The following is a 21,987-nucleotide window of genomic DNA, read 5'->3' as shown; positions in this document are numbered from 1 at the left end:
CTGAGTCATTGCCCCATACTGTAGAAGCCTTTCTCAGAGCTTTCCCATCTGCAGTATTAACCTGGGGGAAGCAGTAGTCCCACCCATTGGAATTTTGCCCCACCCTATCGAGTTTATGCCCTGTTGAGGACTACAGCCAGAGACTCAATAAGTGACAGACTAGCAGACAGCATGGATCAATAATCACTTTACTAGAAAATGTAAATGACTAAGAAAGCAAAACCTACATATATACTGTCTTCAAGAGACCTACCTCAAAACAAACGATACAAACAGACTAAAAGTAAAGGGTTGGAAAAGAGATTTCATGCAAATGAAAAGGGAAAAAAGCTGTAGAAGCAATATGTATTATCTGGGGGGGGGGGGGGGGGGGGAATAGACTTTAAAACCAAGGCTATCGTGTATTTATCTGTAATAGTAAAAGTATGATACGCTAATTAGACTGGATATCCTACCGGATGACCTTCCAGACAAAGCCAGAGCTGCCTGCGTCCCTGGTGCCTGCAGTGGATGGAGGGAAGCCCAGGTCCCCGGTGCCAGAGGGAAGATGGTGCCAGCAGCCAGAGGAAGGAAGGCCGACTCTTGTACGAATTTCATCCATCGGGTCTCCAGTCAGTACATAATGATAAAGGGATCAATCCAACAAGAGGATATGACCCTTGTAAACATTTATGCACACAACATAGGAGCACCTAACTATGTAAAGCAAATCTTGATGAACATAAGGTAGAGACTGACAGTAATACAGTTCTAGTAGATTTTAGCACCCCACTGACATCAATGTATATACACTGAGTGGCCAGATTATTATGATCTCTGAAAGCATAATAATCTGGCCACTCAGTGTACTTATGTATAAAGGGAAGTCTAAGGGACCAGGAGATAGTGGCCCCCATCCTCTGGCTAGTAAGTCCTCTGCTACTTTCTAACTACTCACAATGCAGTTCTTATACGTGGAAAAACCTTTTTAAAATCCCAATTCTGTGGTGAGTCTACACTGAGTGGTCAGATTATTATATGTTCAGAGATCATAATCTGGCCATTCTGTGTATCTTCCAGACAGAAAAATCAAAAAGGGACGGTGGCCTTGCAGAACCGGTTTGGCTCAGTGGATAGAGTGAGGATCGGACTGAAGGGTCCCATGTTCGATTCTGGTCAAGGGCATGTACATTGGTTGCAGGCACATCCCCAGTGGGGGGGTGCAGGAGGCAGCTGGTCGATGATTCTCTCTCATCGACATTTCTAACTATCCCTCTCCCTTCCTCGCTATAAAAAAATCAATAAAATATATTTTAAAAAAGAGAGAGAGATGGTGGCCTTAAATGACAATGGGATCATATGGATTTAATTGATATCTTCAGAGCATTCCACCCCAAAGCAGAAGACTATGCATTCTTTTCAAATACACATGGAATTTTTTCTAGGATAGACTACTGTAGGAAGCAGTTATAGGGTTAAGCCTCAGACTGACCTGCTGGCAAAATCACAAACAAGTCCCAGCTTGGAGGGTACAGTCCTCTAAACATAATCTTGTAACTGCTCCCTGGATCTTTCCTGGGTAGCTAGTGGGCTATGGGAGGGGCAGCAAGTGCTGCCAAAACAATGTTCTTACAAGAACATTGTAAGCTACCTTGTTTACCCCTGACCATAAAATAAAGCATCAGCTTGCAATCTGGATCTGTTCTGTGGCCTCAGCCAGACACAGAAGACCCACCTAGACCCAGCTTTTTCTCTTTATTATTTCTCCATCCTTCGTCACCCCTGCTCAGGCTCGCCGAACCCTTGGCTGTGCTGGCACAGCACAGACTACATGTTAGGACACAAAACAAGTCTCAGTAAGTTTAAAATTGAAATATCAAGCATCTTTCTCTGACGATAACTGCTATGAAACTTGAAATCAATCACAAGAAGAAAACTGAAAAGCACAAAGACACGGATGCTGAACAATATGTTACTAAACAATGAATGTGTTAAGGAAATCAAGGAAAAAATAAAAAATAAAATATCTTGAAATCAATGAACACAACAACCCAAAATCTGTCGGACAGAGGGAAAGCAGTCCTAAGAGGAAACTTCATAGCCTTACAGGCCAACCTCAAGAAACAAGAAAAAGCTCAAATGAACAATGTAGTTTTATACTTAAAGGAACTTGAAAAAGAATAAACAAAGCCCACAGTGAGTAGAAGGAAGGAAATAATAAAGGTCAGAATAGAAATGAAATATGGCCTAAAAAGCAATACAAAAGATCAGTAATGAAACCAAGAGCTGGTTCTTTGAAAAGATAAACAAGATTGGCAAACCTTTAACCAAACTCATCAAGAAAAAAAGAAGCCCCAAATAAAATCAGATATAAAAGAGGAGTAACAATTGACACCAAAGAAATACAAAGGATTGTAAGAAAATATTATGAACAACCAAACACCAACAAATTGGACAATCTGGAAGAGACGGATAAATCCCACCCTAGACAGTTTGGCTCAGTGGATAGAGTATTGTCTTGCAGAACAAAGGGTCCCAGGTTCGATTCTAGCCAAGGGAACATACTTTGGTCGCAGGCTCTTCCCCAGCCCAGGGCCCTGGTCAGGGTGAGTGCAGGAGGCAACCAATCAATGTGTTTCTCTCATATCAGTGTTTCTGTCTTTCCCTCTCTCTTCCACTCTCTCTAAAAATCAATGGGAAAATATCCTCAGTGGTTGAACATAGTCCTATGAACCAGGAAGTCACCATTCAATTCCTGGTCAGGGCACAGGCCCAATTGCAGGCTCCATCCCATGTGGAGCATGTAGGAGGCAGCCGATCAATGATTCTCTCTCATCATTGATGTTTCTATCTCTCTCCCTTCATCTCTGAAATCAATAAAAATTTATCTTACTTAATAGACAAACATGTAAATTGACTGAACCTCCACTACGCCCACCAGCCAATCAGGAGGGAATATGCAAATTAGAAGACCAAAGATGGTGGCTGCCCAGCTGCTCCTGGCACGGAGTGGCCAGGAGGGGCAGGACTCCTGCTATGAGAGGGAGGGTGGGGAGTAAGGGGATCTGCAGGAGCAGCACTCCAGCGCCAGAGTGAAGACAAGACTGCAGACTCCAGAGGCTGCGGCGAAGATGAAGAAGGCAGACTCTGGCTGGAGTCTGCAGCAAAGGCAGCAGACTCCTGCAGGAGCAAAAGCATGGATCCCAGGGAAGGAAGACCTATTGCACAAATCTCGTCATGCAACGGGCCTCTAGTTTTTTAATAAAAGATCATACAGCATAATCAAGTGGGATTTATTATAGGGGTGCAAGGTTGGCAGAATATCCATAAAACATAAATGTGATATACCACATACACAAATTAAAGGATAAAAACCACATGATCTTTTTTTTTAAATATATTTTTATTGATTTCAGAGAGGAAGAGAGAGAGAAACATCAATGATGAGAATCATTGATCAGCTGCCTCCTGCATGCCCACTACTGGGGCTCAAGCCCACAACCTGGGCATGTGTCCTTGACTGGAATCAAACCTGGAACCCTTCAGTCTGCAGGCCAGCACTCTATCCACTGAGCCAAACCAGCTAGGGCCACATGATCTTAATTGCTGTAATTTCATCATAATTTTTTTAATATATCTTTATTGATTTCAGAGAGGAAGAGAGAGGGGAAGAGGTAATAGAAACATCAATGATGAGAGAATATCATTGATTGGCTGCCTCCTGCACGTCCCTTAATGGGAATCAAGACCGTAACCCAGGCACATGCCCCTGACTGGAATCGAACCTGAGACCCTTCAGTCCACAGGTTTTATCTACTGAGCCAAATCAACTAGGGCTCATCACAAATTCTGATATGTGACAGGATACATCTCCTCTCCTAGCTTCTTTAGATATATCCTCATTATCGTTGACCCTTCACATTTCCATAAAAATTTAAGAATCAGCCTTGTTCAAAGTCTGATTCTGTAAGATGTCAACCAAAGGACTTGTATGCATGCATAAGAGCATAACCAATGGACACATGTGCTGGAGTGAGGGGGGGGGGGGGGCAGCCGGAGAGAGGTCAATGAGGGGGAAAGGAGACTTATGTAATGCTTTAAACAATAATTTAAATTTAAAAAAAAAAAACACAGGTCACAAGATCATATCAACAGGTGCAGAACAAGCATTTGATAAAGTCCAGCAGATAAAGTCCTATATAATAAGAGAGGAATATGCTAGTTATCTGTTACGCCCTGAGATGTAACGACCAACGGGGAACCACCAGATCACGGATCTGCAGGAGGGTGGAGCAGAGCTACAGGAGGGGGGAGGGCAGCAAGCTATGAGGGGGGAGAGGGGAACGGGAACTACAGGAGGGTGGGGCAGCGGGCGGAGAGCTCCAGGAAAGTGGCAGTGACCTACTGGCGCACGGATTCGTGCTCAGGGCTATGGCTGATCAGAAAAACTCTCAGCAAAGTGGGAATAGAGGGGACACACTGCCCAGATGTTCCTAGCCCAGGCCTATCCTCTCCAACCCCCCAATCCTGCCCCAAAGAGGCCTCAGAAATATTTTCTGAAGGCAAATCCAACTTGGGGAGAGGGTGCAATGCTGGTCTCTCATGGGCTGCAGGTGGATCCCACCCCCACCTGACACTGCCTTTGCCTGGGCTCCAGCCCCACCTCCTTATTGGTTCAGCCCTCCCCAGCTGAGCTCAGACCTTCCCCAATTAAACTCTGCCCTCTTGACCAGTTAAGTCACACCCCGCCGTGGCCTCGATGAGCCTTCAAGGGGCTTGCACACCAAAGTCACTTCATTTTTACTCTAAACCTCCTATTTCATCACAAGGTCTCCTTCCAAAATTGATCCCAGGGCACACCAGAACGAGGGCAAGCCAGACTCTGCTTCCTGAGAGGTCTGCGACTCCAATACCCACAGGTCCTAGTCCCTACTGTCGGACCTACTTCCTAATCCTCTTCCTCACTTCCTCCCCCAGGCCCTCCCAGATTCCTCGCCTCAGGGCCAGGCTGAGGCGGCCCCAGGTGTGTCTGGTTCACTGAGTGTGCGGTGTGGTAGACCAGTGTTTCCCAACCTTCTCTCATGATGAGAATCACCTGGTGGAGTTGTTAAAACACAGATTCCCGGATCCCAACTAAGAAGTGCTAAACTAGAATTTTTGGGAACATATAGGTAAAATTGTATACTTAACTAGTGCTCTAAGACAGATTTTATATACAGAGCACTAAGTTAGGTATGCAATTTTACCTATATGTTCTCAAAAATTCTAGTTTAGCACTTCTTAGTTGGGATTCAGGAATCTGTGTTTTAACAACTCCACCAGGTGATTCTCATCATGAGAGAAGGTTGGGAAACACTGTGGTAGACCATGAGGCGGGGGCGGGGGGAGAGGGGGGGCAGTGAACAGTAGAGTCTGGTGTAAGGACCCAGGCCATGACCTCTCTGCAAGGCCTCGGGTCAAGGGTCAGCTCAAGTCTGGAGACCTTTCTGGGTCATAAATTCTATCACCCTCAAAAAAATTTTCAGTCACACCTTGACCGAAGGCTTGGCTGTGGCATTTTAATGGCTTTCACTGGTGTAACAGCAGCAAGAAGAGAAGAGGAAGCTGGCCTGACCCCTGCGGGGAGGGGGCTCAGCTGGAAAGGGGGCAGCCTGCCCGCAGCAGGTCTAGCTTTCCTCTTCCCATCGGACGGAGGCCAGGAATGTGCGGATTTCCATGGGCTGCAGTGTGATGCCGGCAGGGTCCAGCCGGGAGGGAGAGGGCTCGAGTGTGGGGCCTGGAGAGGTGCAGGGGAGGAGTGAGGGGCGCAGACTCACTCTGCCTCCCTTCCTCACCCTTGTGCTCCCTCCCCTGGGCCTGGACAAAGCCATGTACCCTCAAATCCGTCGCGAGGGCCTCACTACCAGACTCTTCGATTGCTTCCCAGGCCCCGGATACCACCCCCAGGTCCCCAAATCCCTCCCAATGCCTGGCCACTGCCTTCACACCCTCAAGTCCCACCTCCAGGATTGTCAAGCAAACCCCAAGGTGGATGAAAAGCCCCACCTCCCAAACTAGACACTGACAGAGACTCGGGTCTTGTTCTTGGGACTGCACTCCAACCTCAGACACCGAAGACCCACCACTAGTTTGCTGTACTTAATTTAAGAGCCTTGTACCCCCAGCCTGGATCTGAGCACCACCACAGACCCTGGAGCTGCAGTGGGTCTTGGCCAACCCTCCCACACCGCCCACACAGCCCCCAGCTCCCAACCCCAGGGGCAAGCCCTCACCCGTGTTCGGTGTCCACTGGAGCCTGGAGGCCTTGGCCCGGAGCTGGTTGGCAGCCAGCGTGGTCTCCTTAAGGTCGGTGATGGTGAAGGCGGAGAACAGGTCCTGCAGGCAGCGGATGGGCGGCGCTGAGCGGGGGAGGGTCCACGGGAAGTTTCCCCTCTCCCTGCTCTGGCTTCTCTCCTGTTTCTTCCCACCTCTGCCCTCCTCACCCTCAAGTCCAAGGTAACCGGACTGCTCAAGTTGCCGACCATGTCCTCCCCGAGGGCGAACTGGTGCTCCAAGCGCAGCAGCAGCATTTCCGGGCCCCAGCGGGCTAGTGTGAGCAGGTGCACATTGGGCGGCAGCTCCCGCCGCAATCCCGAGAACTGAGGGAGGGGAGGAAGGAGCGGGAGGGGCTGAGCCGAGGGCGGGACCGAGCCGGAGGGGCGGGGCCGAGCCGGAGGGGCGGGGCCGAGTCTGAGGGGCGGGGCTGAGTCGAGGGCGGGGCCGAGCCGGAGGGGCGGGGCTGAGCCGGAGGGGCGGGGCTGAGCCGGAGCGGCGGGGCTGAGCCGGAGGGGCGGGGCTGATCCGGGGGCGGGGCCGAGCCGGAGGGCGGGGCTGAGCCGGAGGGGCGGGGCTGAGCCGGGGCCGGGCCGGAGCTGAGCCGGAGCGGCGGGGCTGAGCAGAGCCAGAAGGCGAGGACCCGACGTGAGGGGCGGGGCTTAGTGAGGGGAAGGGATTAGCCGTGGTCCAGGGCAGGATTTAACGTGGGACGGATGGGGCCCAACCAGAAACAGAAAGGCTGAGCTAAGGAGCGGATGGGGCAGAGCTGGGCTGGAGGACAGTCCAACTGATCTGGCCTGAGACCCCAGAGAGGGCGGGGCTGGCGAGGAGCGGGGCGGAGCCGGAGGAGGTAAGGTGAGGGAGCAGGGGTGCAGCGGAGGGTGTGAACCCAGTGCCCGAGGGGTGGGACTACGCTGCGACTGGACGCTAGCTAGAGCATGGCCTCCCCGGGAAGAGTTGGGGGCCAGCGCCGTGGGTCCTGACAGCCGAGAGAGATCTGCCCCCACCTCGGGCTTCATCCGGCTCCTCTCTTTCTGCAGGCCCCCCAGCCCTCACCTGCTTGCGCGGGGAGACCGCTAGGTGGTAGGGGGTGCCGCCGCCGCCACTGGCCAGCACAAGCTGCGGGGCCAAGAGCTCCTTTTCTGCCTGCAACCGGTGCCCTACGGCCGCGGTCCGGGCCTTGTCCAGCAGCACGAGGTGCCGCCCTCGGACCCACAACCCCGTATTCTCTGACTCCAGCAGTGGCTCCCCAACTCCGCGATTGTCGTCTCGCAGCAGCCTTCGGTGCACCTGCGGGGAAAGTGGCCAAAAGAGGGTGGAGGCTCCTCTGGCCTATCTCAGGGCCAGAAATTGTGGGACCTTCCAGGTAAAGTGAACACTGGGGTGATCAGATGAGAATGAAGGTATGGTATGGGGGACCCCAGCAGATGAGGTAATCCTATCTACCAGAAGAGAGGGAGGTAGAGACCTAAAGGAAGCCTGGGTAGAGCAGGGCAGGAATTGGAGAGATTGAATAAAAAATATGGAATAGCTCACCCTAACCCTACCCCTCAATCTCACCCTCAAAAAAAAGGAGTTGCCGAAACTGGTTTGGCTCAATGGATAAAGCGTTGGTCTGCAGACTCAAAGGTCCCGGATTCAATTCCGGTCAAGGGCATGTACCTTGGTTGCAGGCACATCCCCAGTAGGGGGTGTGCAGGAGGCAGCTGGTCAATGATTCTCTCTCATCGATGTTTCTTACTATCTATCCCTCTCCCTTCCTCTCTGTGAAAAATCAATAAAATATATATATATAAAAGAGGAGTAACCTTCTTACATAGGAATGTTGGTCTCAGCTTGGTGGGACCCCAAACAGAAGGGTGCAACTAGCAGAGAACTGGAAGAGAACCTGGCTTCAAGGCCCAGCAGGGCCCGGGGGTTGGGGGGCACTGGTGGGAGAAGCCTGGCTTAGATGGGGCTGGGACCACTCACCATGAGCTCCATGGAGCCATCGCTCAAGCTGCTGCCCCCCTGGGAGCGATCGGTCAGCACTGTCAGCTGCATGTTCCCATCCTGGGGGCAAGAGGCTGAGAGTGAGGAAGCACACTGCCAGCCAGCCCGGGCCCCAGGCGGGCAGCACAGGGCCTGGTGGACACGGCCAATGGCAGCAGGGAGATGCTAAGAATGAGGGGGGACACCATAGAGGAGACGTGTCTGGAAAAGTGGGGAGCAGGACAAGGGAAGGGGTGGGGAGGGGGTACCGTAATGTAAATGCGGCTGTTGACTGGATAGTAGTTTCCTGCCACTGGCTCAGTCTGGTTCAGCTGCCAGGTGGGACGATAATCCCGCCTGGGGAGGGGAGGGGAGGAGTTTGGTCAGACCTGTGTTCTGGCTCCCCTTCCCCAACTCCCTTCCCCAGACTCACCCACTCCTCACTCCCCCACAAGACTCTCCCACCCACACTCATAGGATCGGCAGGTGCCCCCACACACCACAGTCCACTCCTGGGTGCCCCCAGTCACCCCACCTCCTCTCCAGGATCTCCCGGCCATTGCTGTCGGTGAAGAAGAGTCCCTTTGTCTCCAGCGAGGTGTCAAAACGACTGATGACTTCCTTCCCCCAGTTATCACTAGACCCAACGGGATAGCAAAACTGTGAGGCAGGCCTACCCTCACCCTGCCCTGGCCCCGCCCCAGAGGTCCAGGCGTGCCACTCACCCCACGGGTATGGGCCCCACCGTCCACTCCAGCTCCAGGTGCCGCTGTCCCGGGTACAGGCGAACCACCTGGGAACACCAGGCCGAGAAGTTCTGGTGCACCTCCTGCACCAAGGCCGTCTGCAGGCACAGTGGGCAAGTGTGAGCGTGAGTGGAGGGGAACCCTACAAATGTCCTCCCCTGCCGTGAACCTCACAAACGCCCACATCAGGGTCAACCCCACTAAGAGCACGAGAACACAACCTACCGGCCTCATCTGCCCAGGTGTGAGGCCCATACTTCCCGCCACAGTCAATGCCAATTCCTTCTTGCTTGCTACCCCATCCTCCTCCTCAGAATAGGATTCTAGCTGGGCATGTGGCTGCCTTAGATAAAGACCGTATCGTCCAGCCTTCTCTGAGGCTATCAGTGGCTGTGCTCTTCCCAACGCAGCAAAGTGACTAATGTGGTGTGACAACATTTCTTGCCCCTCCCACTAGCTCAAGTGCAAATGTAATGGCTGGGGCTTGAGCAGCCATCTTGGGTTCTGAGGTAGAAGCTGAAGGCTGAGGAAGGCAAAGCAATGAAATAGAATATGGGCCTGGATGCCTGCGGAACCAACCCATCCACCCTGGATGATGCAGCCAGACTTCCTGTCCCATGGAAAGATCCTGTCTCGTTTTAGGCAGTTAATTTGGGTGATTCTGTTACGACAGTAAAACTATATCCTAACCTTCACGTCAAAGGTGAGTCTTACCATTTCCTGCCCCATTCCCATCCTGACAGGAAATGTCCACAAGAAGCTCCGGGTCCCAACCAGACGCTTGCTCAGCTACCCACCGAGGGAGACCCACCCAAGCCCTATCCAAGTGTGAACTCTCCAATATCCACCCCAAATAGAATCCTGTCCTAGTGCAGATCCTTGGTGAACTCTTCAAGAAACTCTGCCTATTTCTCCCCATTCACTCCACACACAGTTTCAGAAGCTACTAATGAGTATTCTACTGACCCCCGCAGCCGATGTGAATGCCTTTGTACGCCACATAAAAGCTGGTGAATACCAGCCCTGTGGGAGGATTTCCAATCTTCCCCTCAGTCTTAGCCCGCCCTCTCCCCCACTCCCACCCCGCACACTGCATACCACCCTCCCAGGCTGCACACACACGTCCACACACATAACCCAAATGCCCACTCATCAGTCCTGGCCCCGGACCTTCACCACGCGGGTTTGAGCCCACTGGCTGACGAACAGTGGTTTCTGTTGGTTGGGTCTGAAGATGTAGGCACCTGAGGCCTGGGAGCTTAGTTGGTTTCCTGTACTGGCGTTGTACCTGGGGCCGGGAAAGGTACGTGTCAGGAGACCCCAGCTCTCCTCCCAGCCCCTCCCGGCCTGGTAGTCATCCCTCACCAGTAGAAGGCCTGGCGAACAGGCAGCAGGAGGTCCTGCTCCAGATTCTTCATCTCCATCAAGAGCCCCGTGTCAGGGTCAAACCTGGCCGAGATGTACTGGGCAGAAGAGGGTGGACAGATGTTAATGACCATCCCTTCAGCCAAGGGCAATTTCCTTCCTGGGGCTCAGGAGGAACACCCTAGAGTCATTCTTCCCTCCTCTCTCTTGCTCAGTCCTCACTCCTGACCCTACTGGCAAATCCTGATAGCCCCACCTTCGACCTTATCATCAGTCTGCCCTTCCTGACCCTCTCCAAGGCATTCCTGGACGAGTGAGTGCTGCTGAGCAATTCCTGGTCTCCCCATAGCTGCCGGAGGTCACTGCGACCCCTACATCCAATCTTTAGCTGGTCTGCTGAGGACCCAGAACAGCTAGTGTAACTGATAAGAATCACAGTGCTGCTGAGACCGGTTTGGCTCAGTGGATAGAGTGTCGGCCTGTGGACTGAAGGGTCCCAGGTTCGATCCCGGTCAATGTACCTTGGTTGCGGGCACATCCCCAGTAGGGGATGTGCAAGAGACAGCTGATCGGTGTCTCTCTCTCATCAATGTTTCTGACTTTATCCCTCTCTCTTCCTCTCTGTGAAAAATCAATAAAATATATTTAAAAAAGAAAGAAAGAAAGAATCACAGTGCCAAGGTCAAGCAGACTTCTGAAGACCCATGAAGCCCTCGCCGATTTGGCTCAGTGGCTAGAGTATTGGCCCTCGGACTGAAGGGTCCTGGGTTTGATTCCGGTCTAGGGCACATACATCAGTTGCAGGCGGGATCCCTGGGCCTGGGCACATCGGGGAGGCAACCATCAATGTGTCTCTCTCACATCGGTGATTCTCTCTCCGTCTCTCCCCCTCCCTTCCACTCTCTCTAAGATCAATGGGGGGAAAATATCTTCAGGTGAGGATTAACACACACAAAAAAAAGAAAATTCAGCCGAAACCGGTTTGGCTCAGTGGTAGAGCGTCGGTCTGCGGACTGAGAGGTCCCGGGTTCGATTCCGGTCAGGGGCATGTGCATTGGTTGCGGGCGCATCCCCGGTGGGGGGTGTGTAGGAGGCAGCTGGTCGATGTTTCTCTCTCATCGACGTTTCTGGCTCTCTATCTCTCTCCCTTCCTCTCTGTAAAATATCAATAAAATATATTTTAAAAAAAATTCATATATTTTCATTTGTTTTAGCGCTTTTGTCTGCCTGGATTCCACTTCCCCCAAAATGTCCTCCAAGTGGCCACACGGCTTCCTCCCTCCGGTCTTTGACACACCTTCACTTAATTTGCAGGCCCCTACCACCATCAGCTTTGCCGTATCTGTCAAGTGCCACCCATAATCAATCAGTCCCCCAAAACAGCCCCGGTAGGGAACATTGAGACTCCAAGGAAGGCAGTCACTCACGCGGAGACACACAGTGGGGGGGGGGGGGACATTAGACCATGAACCCAGGGCCTGCTGACCCAGAGTCAATGCAGCTCACTGTGACATCTCAGAGTAGGGGATCTGAATGGGTTCTCACCTCATTTTGGATGGTCAAATCGTGGGACGAGGGCTTGACAAGTAATGACCTGACATGAAAAGAGGACTTGATCCAAGATAAGGACTTCTGGAATCTGGACTCGGGGGGGCGAGGCCGTGACCTCCAGCCAGGCACCTGGGATACTGAGTAGATGCTGAAGCCGAGGGCAGGCACGGAGGCTGAGAAAAGCAGCTCCTGGACATTGGAGCTGGGCATTGTCACCACCTCGGGACAGGAAGAAGGGAGTCTGAGTCAAGAGGCTGTGCGTACGCATACAGAGGCGTTAACAGGGAGGGCCACGCTCCAGAAGGGGGAGGAGCCCAGGACGAGAAGAAGAAATGGAGGTGTGGGGCGGGTTAATGAGGGTGGAGAGGAATTCTGAGTTCAAGACTGCAGAGGAGCCCTAGCCGGTTTCGCTCAGTGGATAGAGCGTCGGCCTGTGGACTGAAAGGTCCCGGGTTCGATTCCAGTCAGGGGCACGTGCCCGGGTTGTGGGCTCCATCTCCAGTGGGGGACTTGCAGGAGGCAGCTGACCCATGATTCTCTCTCATCATGGATGTTTCTATATCTCCCTCTTCCTTCCCTATGAAATGAATAAAAATAAAAAGATTGCAGAGAAGGTTTAGTAGATAGAAAACAACCCCCAAGGAGAGTAAAGAGACTGGGGGGGGGGGGGGGGGGGAGTTGTGAGGAAGTGAGTGGGGGAAGGGATCTTTGAGGCAGAGGAGTGAGGGAAAAACAAGATTCCTGGGGGAGGAAGGGTTCGTGGGAAGAGGCCTTCTGGGATGAGAGGAATATCCATAAATAGAGAAATATTTCCGCCCCAGCTGGTCTGGCTCAGCGGATAGAGCGTCAGCCTGCAGACCGAAGGGTCCGGGGTTCCATTCCAGTCAAGGGCACAGGCCTGGGTTTCAGGCTAGATCCCTAGTAGGAGGCATGCAGAAGGCAGCCAATCAATGATTCTCTCTCATCATTGATGTTTCTCTCTCTCACTCTCTCTCTCCTTTCCTCTCTGAAATCAATAAAAACATATTTTTTTAAAAGAAAAATATTTCATGGGGAGATATTAAAAAGAGGGAGCTACAGGGGAGGAATATTCCCATAGAATGTGATATTAAAGGGCAGAAGGGGCAGAGGGGGCAGATTCAGAGGAGGAAGAGAAAGTCCTGGAGGAGAGGTATTCATGGGGGTGGGGGGCAGGTATCCATGAAGACAAGTATCCAAGAAGGCAGGGCATCCGAGAGAGGAGACGTCCATGGAGGTAAGGGAGAAACGCCCAGGAGGGGAGGGAGTCATTGGAGGAGGGTATTTGTGGGAAGAATATTCATTAAATGAGCTCACATCGCTGGGCACAACTGCACCACTGGGATCCTTCACGAGGAAAACGTGTTTGCTGACCGGAAGCCGCACCATCCGATTGACTTTCCGCGCCAAAGGGTTGTAAACGATCACCTGGAACTGGGGTGGGCGGACCAGAGTGCGCATGAGCCACTGCAGACCTTTCCCAAACCCATCCCCGATGCGCTGCCATGACCCTGGTGACCCAAAGCCCTAGGTGGTCTCCATCCTGCCCCAGCGAGACTGTGGCCCACGTGACCTGGCCCCCAGGGACATCAGTCCCACCACTCTCATCCCACCCACTAGACCTGCCTTCCGGCCCCGTCCCCACCCCAGCCCAGCCCAGCCCAGCCCACCCAGCCCAAGCGGGGCTCACGCTCTTTGCAGTCTGGCTGAGCGGACACAGGCTGGTGTTGAGATTGTGGCAGAAGGTGAACATCTCCTTGGAGCCGCTGAGCCGCGCCAGGGCATTGCTCAGGAGAACCTGGGGAGGAACACGAAGGCATGGGTCCACTCCGCAAGCCCACGGGGAGCTTCCTCGTCCCACCCAGGCCCCGCCCTACAAGCCCTTCTGGGCCCTGCCCCATTCTGTCTCCGCACCCCCACCCCTACCCCCACCCTCCACCCCAGTAGCTCTTCCAGGCCTCGCCCCATTCAAGACTCCTCATCCCAGGCCCCGCCCCACTAGCTCTTATAGGCTCCGCCCTGCTGCCCTGTCCTGCCCCACTCTTACCTATGCCTCTCCTGCCACAAGCCCCGCCCCACAAGCCCTTCCAGACCCCACCCCACTGCTTTGGCCACGCCCTCCCTGTCTCCGCCCTTATTCCCCAGACCCTGACCCAAGCACCTCACAGGGTGTCCAGCCAGCGGCCAGCTGGCGAGCGTAGTCATCGGCCACGTGTTGCTTGGAGGTCCCACTGACCGCATCGTGGTGCTGGAGCACAGCCATGGCCTCATCTGCGGGCAGAGGGTGGTGAGCGAGTGGTGAGCTGGGCGGGGCCTGTGCAGGGCTCTGAGCCCTGATCTCAGGGAGATGCGAAGGGTCACGTGCAGGGCGCCAGGGTTCTCAGGGGCTTTCAGAAGGGACTCGAGGATGTGGCCATGGTCTCCTGTCCAGCTTGGCTTCCACCCCCAACCCCCTCACCAACCATACACCTACTGAGGGGTGCACTGTCTCCGGCGCCATAAGGTCCCCTGTTGGCCGCTGGACCTGCCAGTGCCTCCAGCTGGTTGCACACCTAGGAGGCAGGGGGTATGTTGAGGCATGGGGCCGGCTGGGACCCCTGGCCTGCCCCCATGCGTCTGGCACCCACTCACCTGCAGGAAGTTGTAGCTGAGGCGCTCGTAGCGTTTGAGGGCCGGCCGGCTGGTGAAGTAGCCAGTCCAGAACATGTGGGGGCCATCGGCATAGGGGAAGAAGTCATCCTGTTTCACCGACCTGCAGCGGCAGGGGCATTGCGGGCAAAGTCACTACCCACAGGGCACGCGAACCCCCCTCAAGCTCCCCAGGCCCCCCAAATACCAGGTGAGCTTGGCCTTGTTCAGCTCCCAGAGGTAGCAGGCCGGAGTGGAGTAGAGAACATTGACACGGCTCCCATTGGCCTGCTGCTGGGGGAAGGTGTTGCATGTGTGAGCCCTCTGGAGTCTGCAACTTCCTGAGGGCGCGGGCCCACAGGTGGGCAACACATACACACATTTATGCACCCTGTGGGTTCAGATTCCCTTAACACACATTTCGAATGCCAACCAATAACCAAGTGTGAACATGTATTTTGGCCAAACCTAAATATTACCAGCCTGGAAAGAATTTCAGTGGTGCAAGAATAAATCTGAAATATTACTGAACTTTTAAATAATTTCAATTACATTATTAAAAACTCTCATGGAAAAATTAAATCTGACATATAGGGCAGGAATAATCATTTCTCAACACTGTCATGTTATTGCTAAATGCCACAATTGTCATAATGAATAGAAGCTCACTTTCAGCTGAGGGAGGTAGAGGAACAAGCTCGGTTGGTTAGTGTGTCATCTCAATATGCCAAGGTTGTGGGTTCAATCCCCATTCAGGACACATACAAGACTCAACTAATCAAAGATAATAATTTAATAACAATTAAAAAAAAAAAGACTCAGCTAATGCTCTGGGAAGGGAGGGTATGTGGGGGGGGGCAATGTTAAAATATGTACACAGATAATAATTTAATTAAAAAAAAAGACTCAACTTATGAATGCATCAATAAGTGGAACAACAAATCAATGTTTCCCGCCCTTCTCTTTCTCTCTCTCTTCCTCTCAAATCAATCAATAAAAACATTTTTTTTTTTTAAGAAGGTGACATCTTCCATGAGGAAAGGATGTTTGTGCCAGTACCTGGTACACAAGTAGATGCTTATTCACTCACTTGAAGGGAAGTGCATGAGACCACAGGCCTTGATGTGCGGACACACATCTACACTTCTTCAGCACTGTCCTATACACCGTTACATACACAGACCCACACACACACTGTATTCGCTCAGCAACCACTCGATTCTTCAACTTGGTGCTCAGGACGGCTGGCGCAATACAGAACCACAGGCCGGCCCCGCTCTCGAGGGATTCACAGCCAAGTGCAGGAGAGAGACTGAGATAGTCAGTTGGTTACAGTCAGCCTGGACGTGACAGGTATGTGTGAAATGGTGTGAGGACCTTGGAAGAGCAAGAGCTCTGCCTGGGGTTTGTGAAGGCTTCCTGGAATAGGAGACATTGGATCTTAAAGGAGAAGCAGAATGTTCTCAGCCTCAAAAAATAATAAACAAAAACCATAATACTTGTTATTTTACCTAGCACTGTTCTAACTGACCTGTGTAAATGAAGTCATTAAGCCCTCATACACAGCCTTATCAGGTAAGAACCATTTCTATGCCCTTTTTCTAGGTAAGAATACGGGGAGGCACTGAGTGCTAAACGTTTCTGAAGGTCACAGAGCCCGTTAGTGGCAGAGCCAGGATTTGAACTGAGAGATTCCCACCTCCGGTAGAAAGGAGAGGTCAAAGAAGCCGTCAGTGGCAGGAGAAAAACCAAGGAAGGGTGATGTCCTGATAGCCCAGGAGCATGGTATGTGCAGAAGGAAGTGATCCAGGCTCCTCGGGGACATGGGGAAGACTGAGAAATGTCTTCGGGAAGGTTCTTGGTGTTTTGGGGAAACAGCTGTTCAGGGAGCAAGTGGAAGTTGAAGACATGGAGATTGTGCTGGCAGACAACTCTGAGGATGAAAGTGATGGGAAGGAGCATCTTAGATGGAAGAAGGGAGACAGATTCTGTGCGACAGCAGCGTGACTGCCTGCCCACACAGCCAACAGCCACGAGCCACAGGCCAACTGCAAGAGCCACACCAATACATCTGAAAATGGCCAACCCTGATACCTGTCACATGGCAAACAGGAATTATGTTTGCAGGCAGAATTAAGTTGCTAATCAGATGAACTTAAAACAGATATTATCCTAGATTATCTGGGTGACCCCCATGTAATCACTAGGGTCTTTAAACGTGGAAGAGGAAAGTGGAAGAAGAAAGAGTGAGAGAAAGAGATGTGGCAGCGGAAGCAGGGTCAGACTTTAAGACGGAGGGAGGGTGCCATGAGCCAAGGAATGTGGGTGGCCTCCAGAAGATGAACGAGGCAAGGAAACTTTCCCCTAGAGCTTCCAGAAGGAACGCAGCCCTTCCGACACGTTGATTTTAGCCCCAGGAGACGAGTGTCGAACTTCTGACCTGTAGAACTATAAGATAAGATAAATATCTTACAAGATAAGATATTTCTGTTGTTTGGAGCTGCTACCTTTCAGGTGAGTAGCTCTCCTTATGGGAGCAAAAGAAAACTAAGGGAGCACCCACAGCTACTCCCCTTAACCCAAGGACCAGGGATGGAAGCATGCATGTGCACACAGGGTGGACACACTCACCTGGGCATTGACCAGCTGGATGAGCTTGTCAAGGTTCTTGAACCACATGTCGGCATTCTCATATTGGAAGTCCGAACCCATGGTCATCACCGTGTGGTTGGTGCGGTAGAACTGGCTCTGCAGACAGAGTGGGGGTGTCCTCAGGCCACAGTGTCCTGGCCACCCCTTGCACAGCTGTGTCTTGGTATACATATGTGGCCAATCGTGAATGCACAGTAGCACGGGGAGAGAGGTGTGCAGCAGTGTGTCACATGGGAACACAGGGACATGGACAGAAATAGCCACAAGTTGTCGAGTAAGTTCCCTTGGGCCTGCCGTGCTGTTTCATGACCACGTGAGTGTGTGTGGTGGGGAAGGGCCCCACAGGCTCCTAATCAGGAGCACGCAAACCCAGGAGGAGGACACGGCGAGGTGAAGAGACTATCCCCTTCCTCTGAGGGTACGAGGAGGTGTTAGGGAACCAATCCCTGGGCGTGAGAAGGGCTTGATGCATTATGCACCCCTGTTTTCCAGGTTCTGGACACCGGGGTTACCTGGTCTTTGGCTAGCTTTAGGAAGTAAGCAACCAGGTTTTCAGCGTTGTACTCGGGGCTGCGGCGGTCATCCACGATGGGTTTGTCAGCACACAGGACGTCCCAGCACAGGTTGTCCGGCGGGTTGTACATGTTGGGGAGCACGCCTGTGGCCACACTTGACTCAGGGGGTAGCCCAGCACCCCCGGGCCTGCCCTGGACTCATAGTCTGCCACGCCCCACCCAAGTCGGACTTCAGAATTTGCAGGGGCCCTGCGCAAAGGGCTGAGGCCTTGCTGGTGAATCATTAAAAACTTCAGGAGGATGACAGCAGAGTGTGAAGCCATGCCTTTGGAGGCGGCCCTGCCCCCACCCACCCACCCCCTTACCGGTGAAGAGGTCGGCGGCGGGGGGCTTCAGGCTGGCACTGCCCCGCCACACCTGCTCCATCTCAAGCTTTGCCTTCCGCACCAATTTGTCTTGGTAATCCAGGCGCCCGAAGAAGAAGCCATCAAAGCCCATCTGGGAGTGGAGGGGGTTAGGACAGGATGACTGAGTGCGAGGCCTTCTCACCACCACCCTCCAGCCCCCCCGCAGGAAAGGGGTGGGTCAGAGCACAGAAAAAGGCAGGTCTATGCTTCTTTCCCTCTCCCTTCCTCTCTCTGACACTCTCTCTAGGCTGAGGATGGAAGGGGTCTTGGCTTCCAGAAGCCTCTAGCAAAACAGGCCAGGCCTCCACCCGCCACCTGGCTTGGGGAGCAGCCAGGATCCCAGCAAATGGGGCAGGACCAGGAGAGGGGGAGTCGGCAGCTAGAGGGGATGGTCAGCCTGGGCTGGGGCAGCGTCTCAAGAAGTTAGAGGGACAAGTCCCAAGTTAGAGAGGATTGAGTGGTGGGAGGAAGAGTCAAAGCAATGAAGGGGAAGGTCCAAGGGAGGCAGGGAAAGTACCTGCGCAAACAGGGAGGCCTGCTCCCGAGAGTGGCCAAAGGGGTCGATGTGCCAGGCCACACGGGGGCGCCCGTCGTTGCCAAACGTGTCCTCAAGGAAGCGGAGGCCCAGAGTCATCTGGTCTATGATGGCTCCGTAGTGCGTGGACGCCTCGTCATTCATCACCCAGCCACCGTTGGCAAACTCCAGACGCCCTGTGCCAGGAGGGGCAAAATCCAGGCAGGCGGTCAGGGCCAGGAGTGCGGCTGGGGTTGGCAAAATGCAGGGGGTGAGAAGACCTGCCTGCATGCCCTGGCCTGGAGGAGGAGAGGTCTCTCCCAGGCCAGTCTAGCCAGATATGGAACAGAGGGCCTCCCGCATGGCAGGCTTCCCAGAGGGTCTATTGGAGATGGGGCCTTGCAGGATGCATAAGAGTTCTACAAAGAGCCGTAACCGGTTCAGCTCAGTGGATAGAGCGCCGGACTGCAGACTAAGGGGTCCCAGGTTCGATTCTGGTCAAGTGCATGTACCTTGAATGTGAGCACATCCCCAGTAGGGGGTGTGCAGGAGGCAGCTGATCGATGTTTCTCTCATAGATGTTTCTAATTCTCTATCCCTCTCCTTTCCTCTCTGTAAAAAATCAATAAAAGATATATATATATATATATATATATATTTTTTTTTTTTTTAAGAGTTCTACAAAAAAGAGAACTTCCAGGCAGGCAGATCACATGCACAGTGGGTCTGCACGCAGCATGACAAAATCTCAGAGGCAGGGTGGCAAAAACATAAGCTAGGCTGGGCTTCCTCTTTCCACTTCCTCGGGGCAGCTCACCCTGGCGCACCAGGTCCCGCACAACATCCTGTGTTGCCTTTGTCTGCTGATGCCACCACCGGGAGAAGAAGGCCATCTCCACATAGACGAAGCGACGGGCGGGGTCCGCCAGCAGGGAACAGATGACAGAGTCCAGGATGTACTGGACGCCCGCATGTTGGACATTATTGTGGACTGTGGACACAGGGGTCAAAGCAATCAGGGACGAGCAGGTCAAAGGGGGACATTCCTAGACACGGGACCCCACGCTGGGCACTGCCCCCACCCTCATACCCAGGGCCCAGAGAGGATGTGAAGAGCTCGGAGGGGTCCCGGGAGTCCCAGGCGTCAGTCCCCACCTCTACTCACTGCCATAAAAGTACTGGTCCACTGTCTTGAGCCAGCCCACGTCATCGTGCGTGTGGGCCACCAGGTGCACGTTGAGCATGTTTGGCTTCACGGTGGGGCATGTCTGCACGGGGACCCCAAACGCACACTCACACACCCTGTCGCCTACCCCAAAGCTAAGAGGCGGGCTGGGGTGGGCGTAGGGGTGGGGGGCACGAGGGAAGTCCTGATCTGGAGATGAGTAGCTCGGAGAGCTTGGGACAGGCACTCCCAGGGAGGACACACACACACACACATAGTTGCACTGACAGATAACAGCTCTCCCTAGTGGCACAGTCCTCAGGGCGGCCTCATTCACCCCCTGGGAGAATAATAGCAGTAGCTAATATTTATGAAGCATTTATGAATGCCAAGCAACCACCACGCGGGACAGGGACACTATTACCTCCAGTTTTCAGATGAGAGCGCAGAGATCAGCGAAGTGCAGTGACCGTCACGCAGACAGGAAGTGCAAGAGCCAGGCTGGAGCTCCAGGCCGGCTGGCTGGAGCTCCAGGTCTCAACCAGCACCCGCCACACACACACACACACACACACACACACACACACACACACACCCAGTCTCGGATCAATGCATGCAAAGTCCAGTCAAGCTGATCCGCGGGCGCAGGACAGCAGGTACCGGCAGCACTCAGTCCCACCGGCAACCATATCAACCAGGGCACCCCAGGGCAGACCCACCCGCCCCACCCGCCCCACCCGCCCCTCCGGACCCCGCTCGGGGCTTCCCTCTCTGGCTTATGGACATTTCCGCTCACCTCGTATCCCGCGGCCCGAACGCTGGGCGCAGCCAGAAACACAACAAGGAAGGGAAGCAGCGGGAGCGCTGGGCACCGTGCGCGGGAGCTGGTCCAGGGCCGCGCTGCGCCCCGGCCGCCGGCGGCGCGCTCCCCCGAAGGCCGCGCGTCGGCTCCCATGGCTGCTCCGCCGCCTCCGCGCCACTGCCCACAGCCAGTTCCCGGCTCGCCCAAGCCCAGCGGAGGCCCCGCCCCCCGGATTGCCGCCTAGCCAATGGGAGCTTGGAGGGGCGGGGCTAGGGCGCCACTCGGCCTGTGATTGGTTGAGGCCGTGGTCCTGGATACTGCTAGGGGCACTGGCGCGTCCCACCCTCGCTTTGGCTGAAGAGCCGTGGACGTTTCGCCGCCTTCGGGTGGCCTGGGGGACCCCCTTGGTCCCTGAGAGTCCAGAGGTCAAGGGTTTTCCCGCCAGCGCCGGGTTGCCTGGGAGGTGGACAGTGTGCCTGGGGCCCTCCGGCGTTACATTAGCCTTGGGGCTCGGAGCAGGGAGTGTTTGATGAGGGCCCTGTTCTGTCCAATGGGAATGGAGACGTTGGGTAAAGGAACTGTCCTTGGAGCGCTGGGGATGGGAGACAGACATCCAGCCTCCTTGGGAGAAGTTAGTACATGCAGCTCCAGGAAAAAGCCCCAAGGCTGAAACTGTATCTCCATAGCGGAGGGCAGGGGAAAAGGGGAAAACCAAAGAGTCTTCCCACTAGTCTAATAATTAATGGAGCTTATTAAGGGAAACTTAACTAAGAGGAAATGGGTCCCTGAACCGCTTGACAGGTGCCAACGAATTATATAGGGTAAGGGGAGAGGGTTGAATGCTACCAGGTTTGGCTCAGTGGATAGAGCATCAGCTAGAACTCTGTTTGATTTTTTAAAAAATATTTTTATTATTAATAGAAAAAAGAGGGGCAACTTGTATAGCATTAAGATTGTGATTTTAGCTGAGATCGGTTTGGCTCAGTGGATAGAGCGTCGGCCTGCGGACTGAAAGGTCCCGGGTTCGATTCCAGGCAAGGGCATGTACCTTGGTTGCGGGCAAATTCCCAGTGGAGGGTGTGCAAGAGGCAGCTGATCGATGATTCTCTCTCATCGATGTCTCTAACTCTCTATCCCTCTCTCTTCCTCTCTGTGAAAAATCAATAAAATATATTTTTTAAATCAATAAAATATATATATATATTTTAAAGATTGTGATTTTAGGAGATTAAAAATGGCGACAGAGTAAGTGGATGCTGCGTGGGCATGCTCCCAGGAACAAACTAAATTATAGAAATTACAACTAAAATATAGAAAAACTTCCCGAATAATCAATGGAAGACTTGCAGGAGAGAACCC

General features: G+C 53.3%; 1 protein-coding gene and 1 long non-coding RNA gene across 3 annotated transcripts; both read right to left on the bottom strand.

The window, feature by feature from the left end:
• Nucleotides 1-1,226: 1,226 nt before the first annotated feature.
• On the bottom strand, nt 1,227-2,230 carry LOC118710406. The gene is made up of 3 exons (XR_004985401.2): nt 1,811-2,230; nt 1,711-1,714; nt 1,227-1,430 (listed from the first exon to the last, which is right to left on the bottom strand). It is a non-coding gene; the product is annotated as an uncharacterized LOC118710406 (long non-coding RNA).
• Nucleotides 2,231-5,518: 3,288 nt separating this feature from the next.
• MAN2B1 (mannosidase alpha class 2B member 1) lies at nt 5,519-20,830 on the bottom strand. 2 transcript variants are annotated; one of them, XM_036422876.2, is made up of 24 exons: nt 20,623-20,830; nt 19,827-19,929; nt 19,479-19,652; nt 18,665-18,858; nt 18,106-18,238; nt 17,738-17,883; nt 17,205-17,321; nt 14,782-14,867; nt 14,577-14,697; nt 14,419-14,497; nt 14,107-14,216; nt 13,636-13,743; nt 13,263-13,379; nt 11,922-12,146; nt 10,377-10,474; nt 10,182-10,299; nt 8,991-9,109; nt 8,801-8,902; nt 8,535-8,622; nt 8,266-8,346; nt 7,351-7,584; nt 6,462-6,617; nt 6,252-6,354; nt 5,519-5,755 (listed from the first exon to the last, which is right to left on the bottom strand). In XM_036422876.2, exons 1-24 carry the CDS (start codon nt 20,779-20,781, stop codon nt 5,646-5,648), a joined length of 3,081 nt encoding a protein of 1,026 aa, XP_036278769.1. In that variant the 5' UTR covers nt 20,782-20,830; the 3' UTR covers nt 5,519-5,645. The 2 variants fall into 2 exon arrangements, with proteins under 2 accessions (XP_036278769.1, XP_036278768.1); XM_036422875.2 differs by having other exon boundaries at nt 14,782-14,864; nt 20,623-20,829.
• Nucleotides 20,831-21,987: the final 1,157 nt, after the last annotated feature.

This window comes from Pipistrellus kuhlii, unplaced genomic scaffold (genome assembly GCF_014108245.1).
Source record: "Pipistrellus kuhlii isolate mPipKuh1 unplaced genomic scaffold, mPipKuh1.p scaffold_m20_p_73, whole genome shotgun sequence".
NCBI lineage: Eukaryota > Metazoa > Chordata > Mammalia > Chiroptera > Vespertilionidae > Pipistrellus > Pipistrellus kuhlii.
The sequence above is the reverse complement of the archived record's forward strand: the minus strand, read 5'-3'. Positions and strand labels throughout refer to the sequence as shown.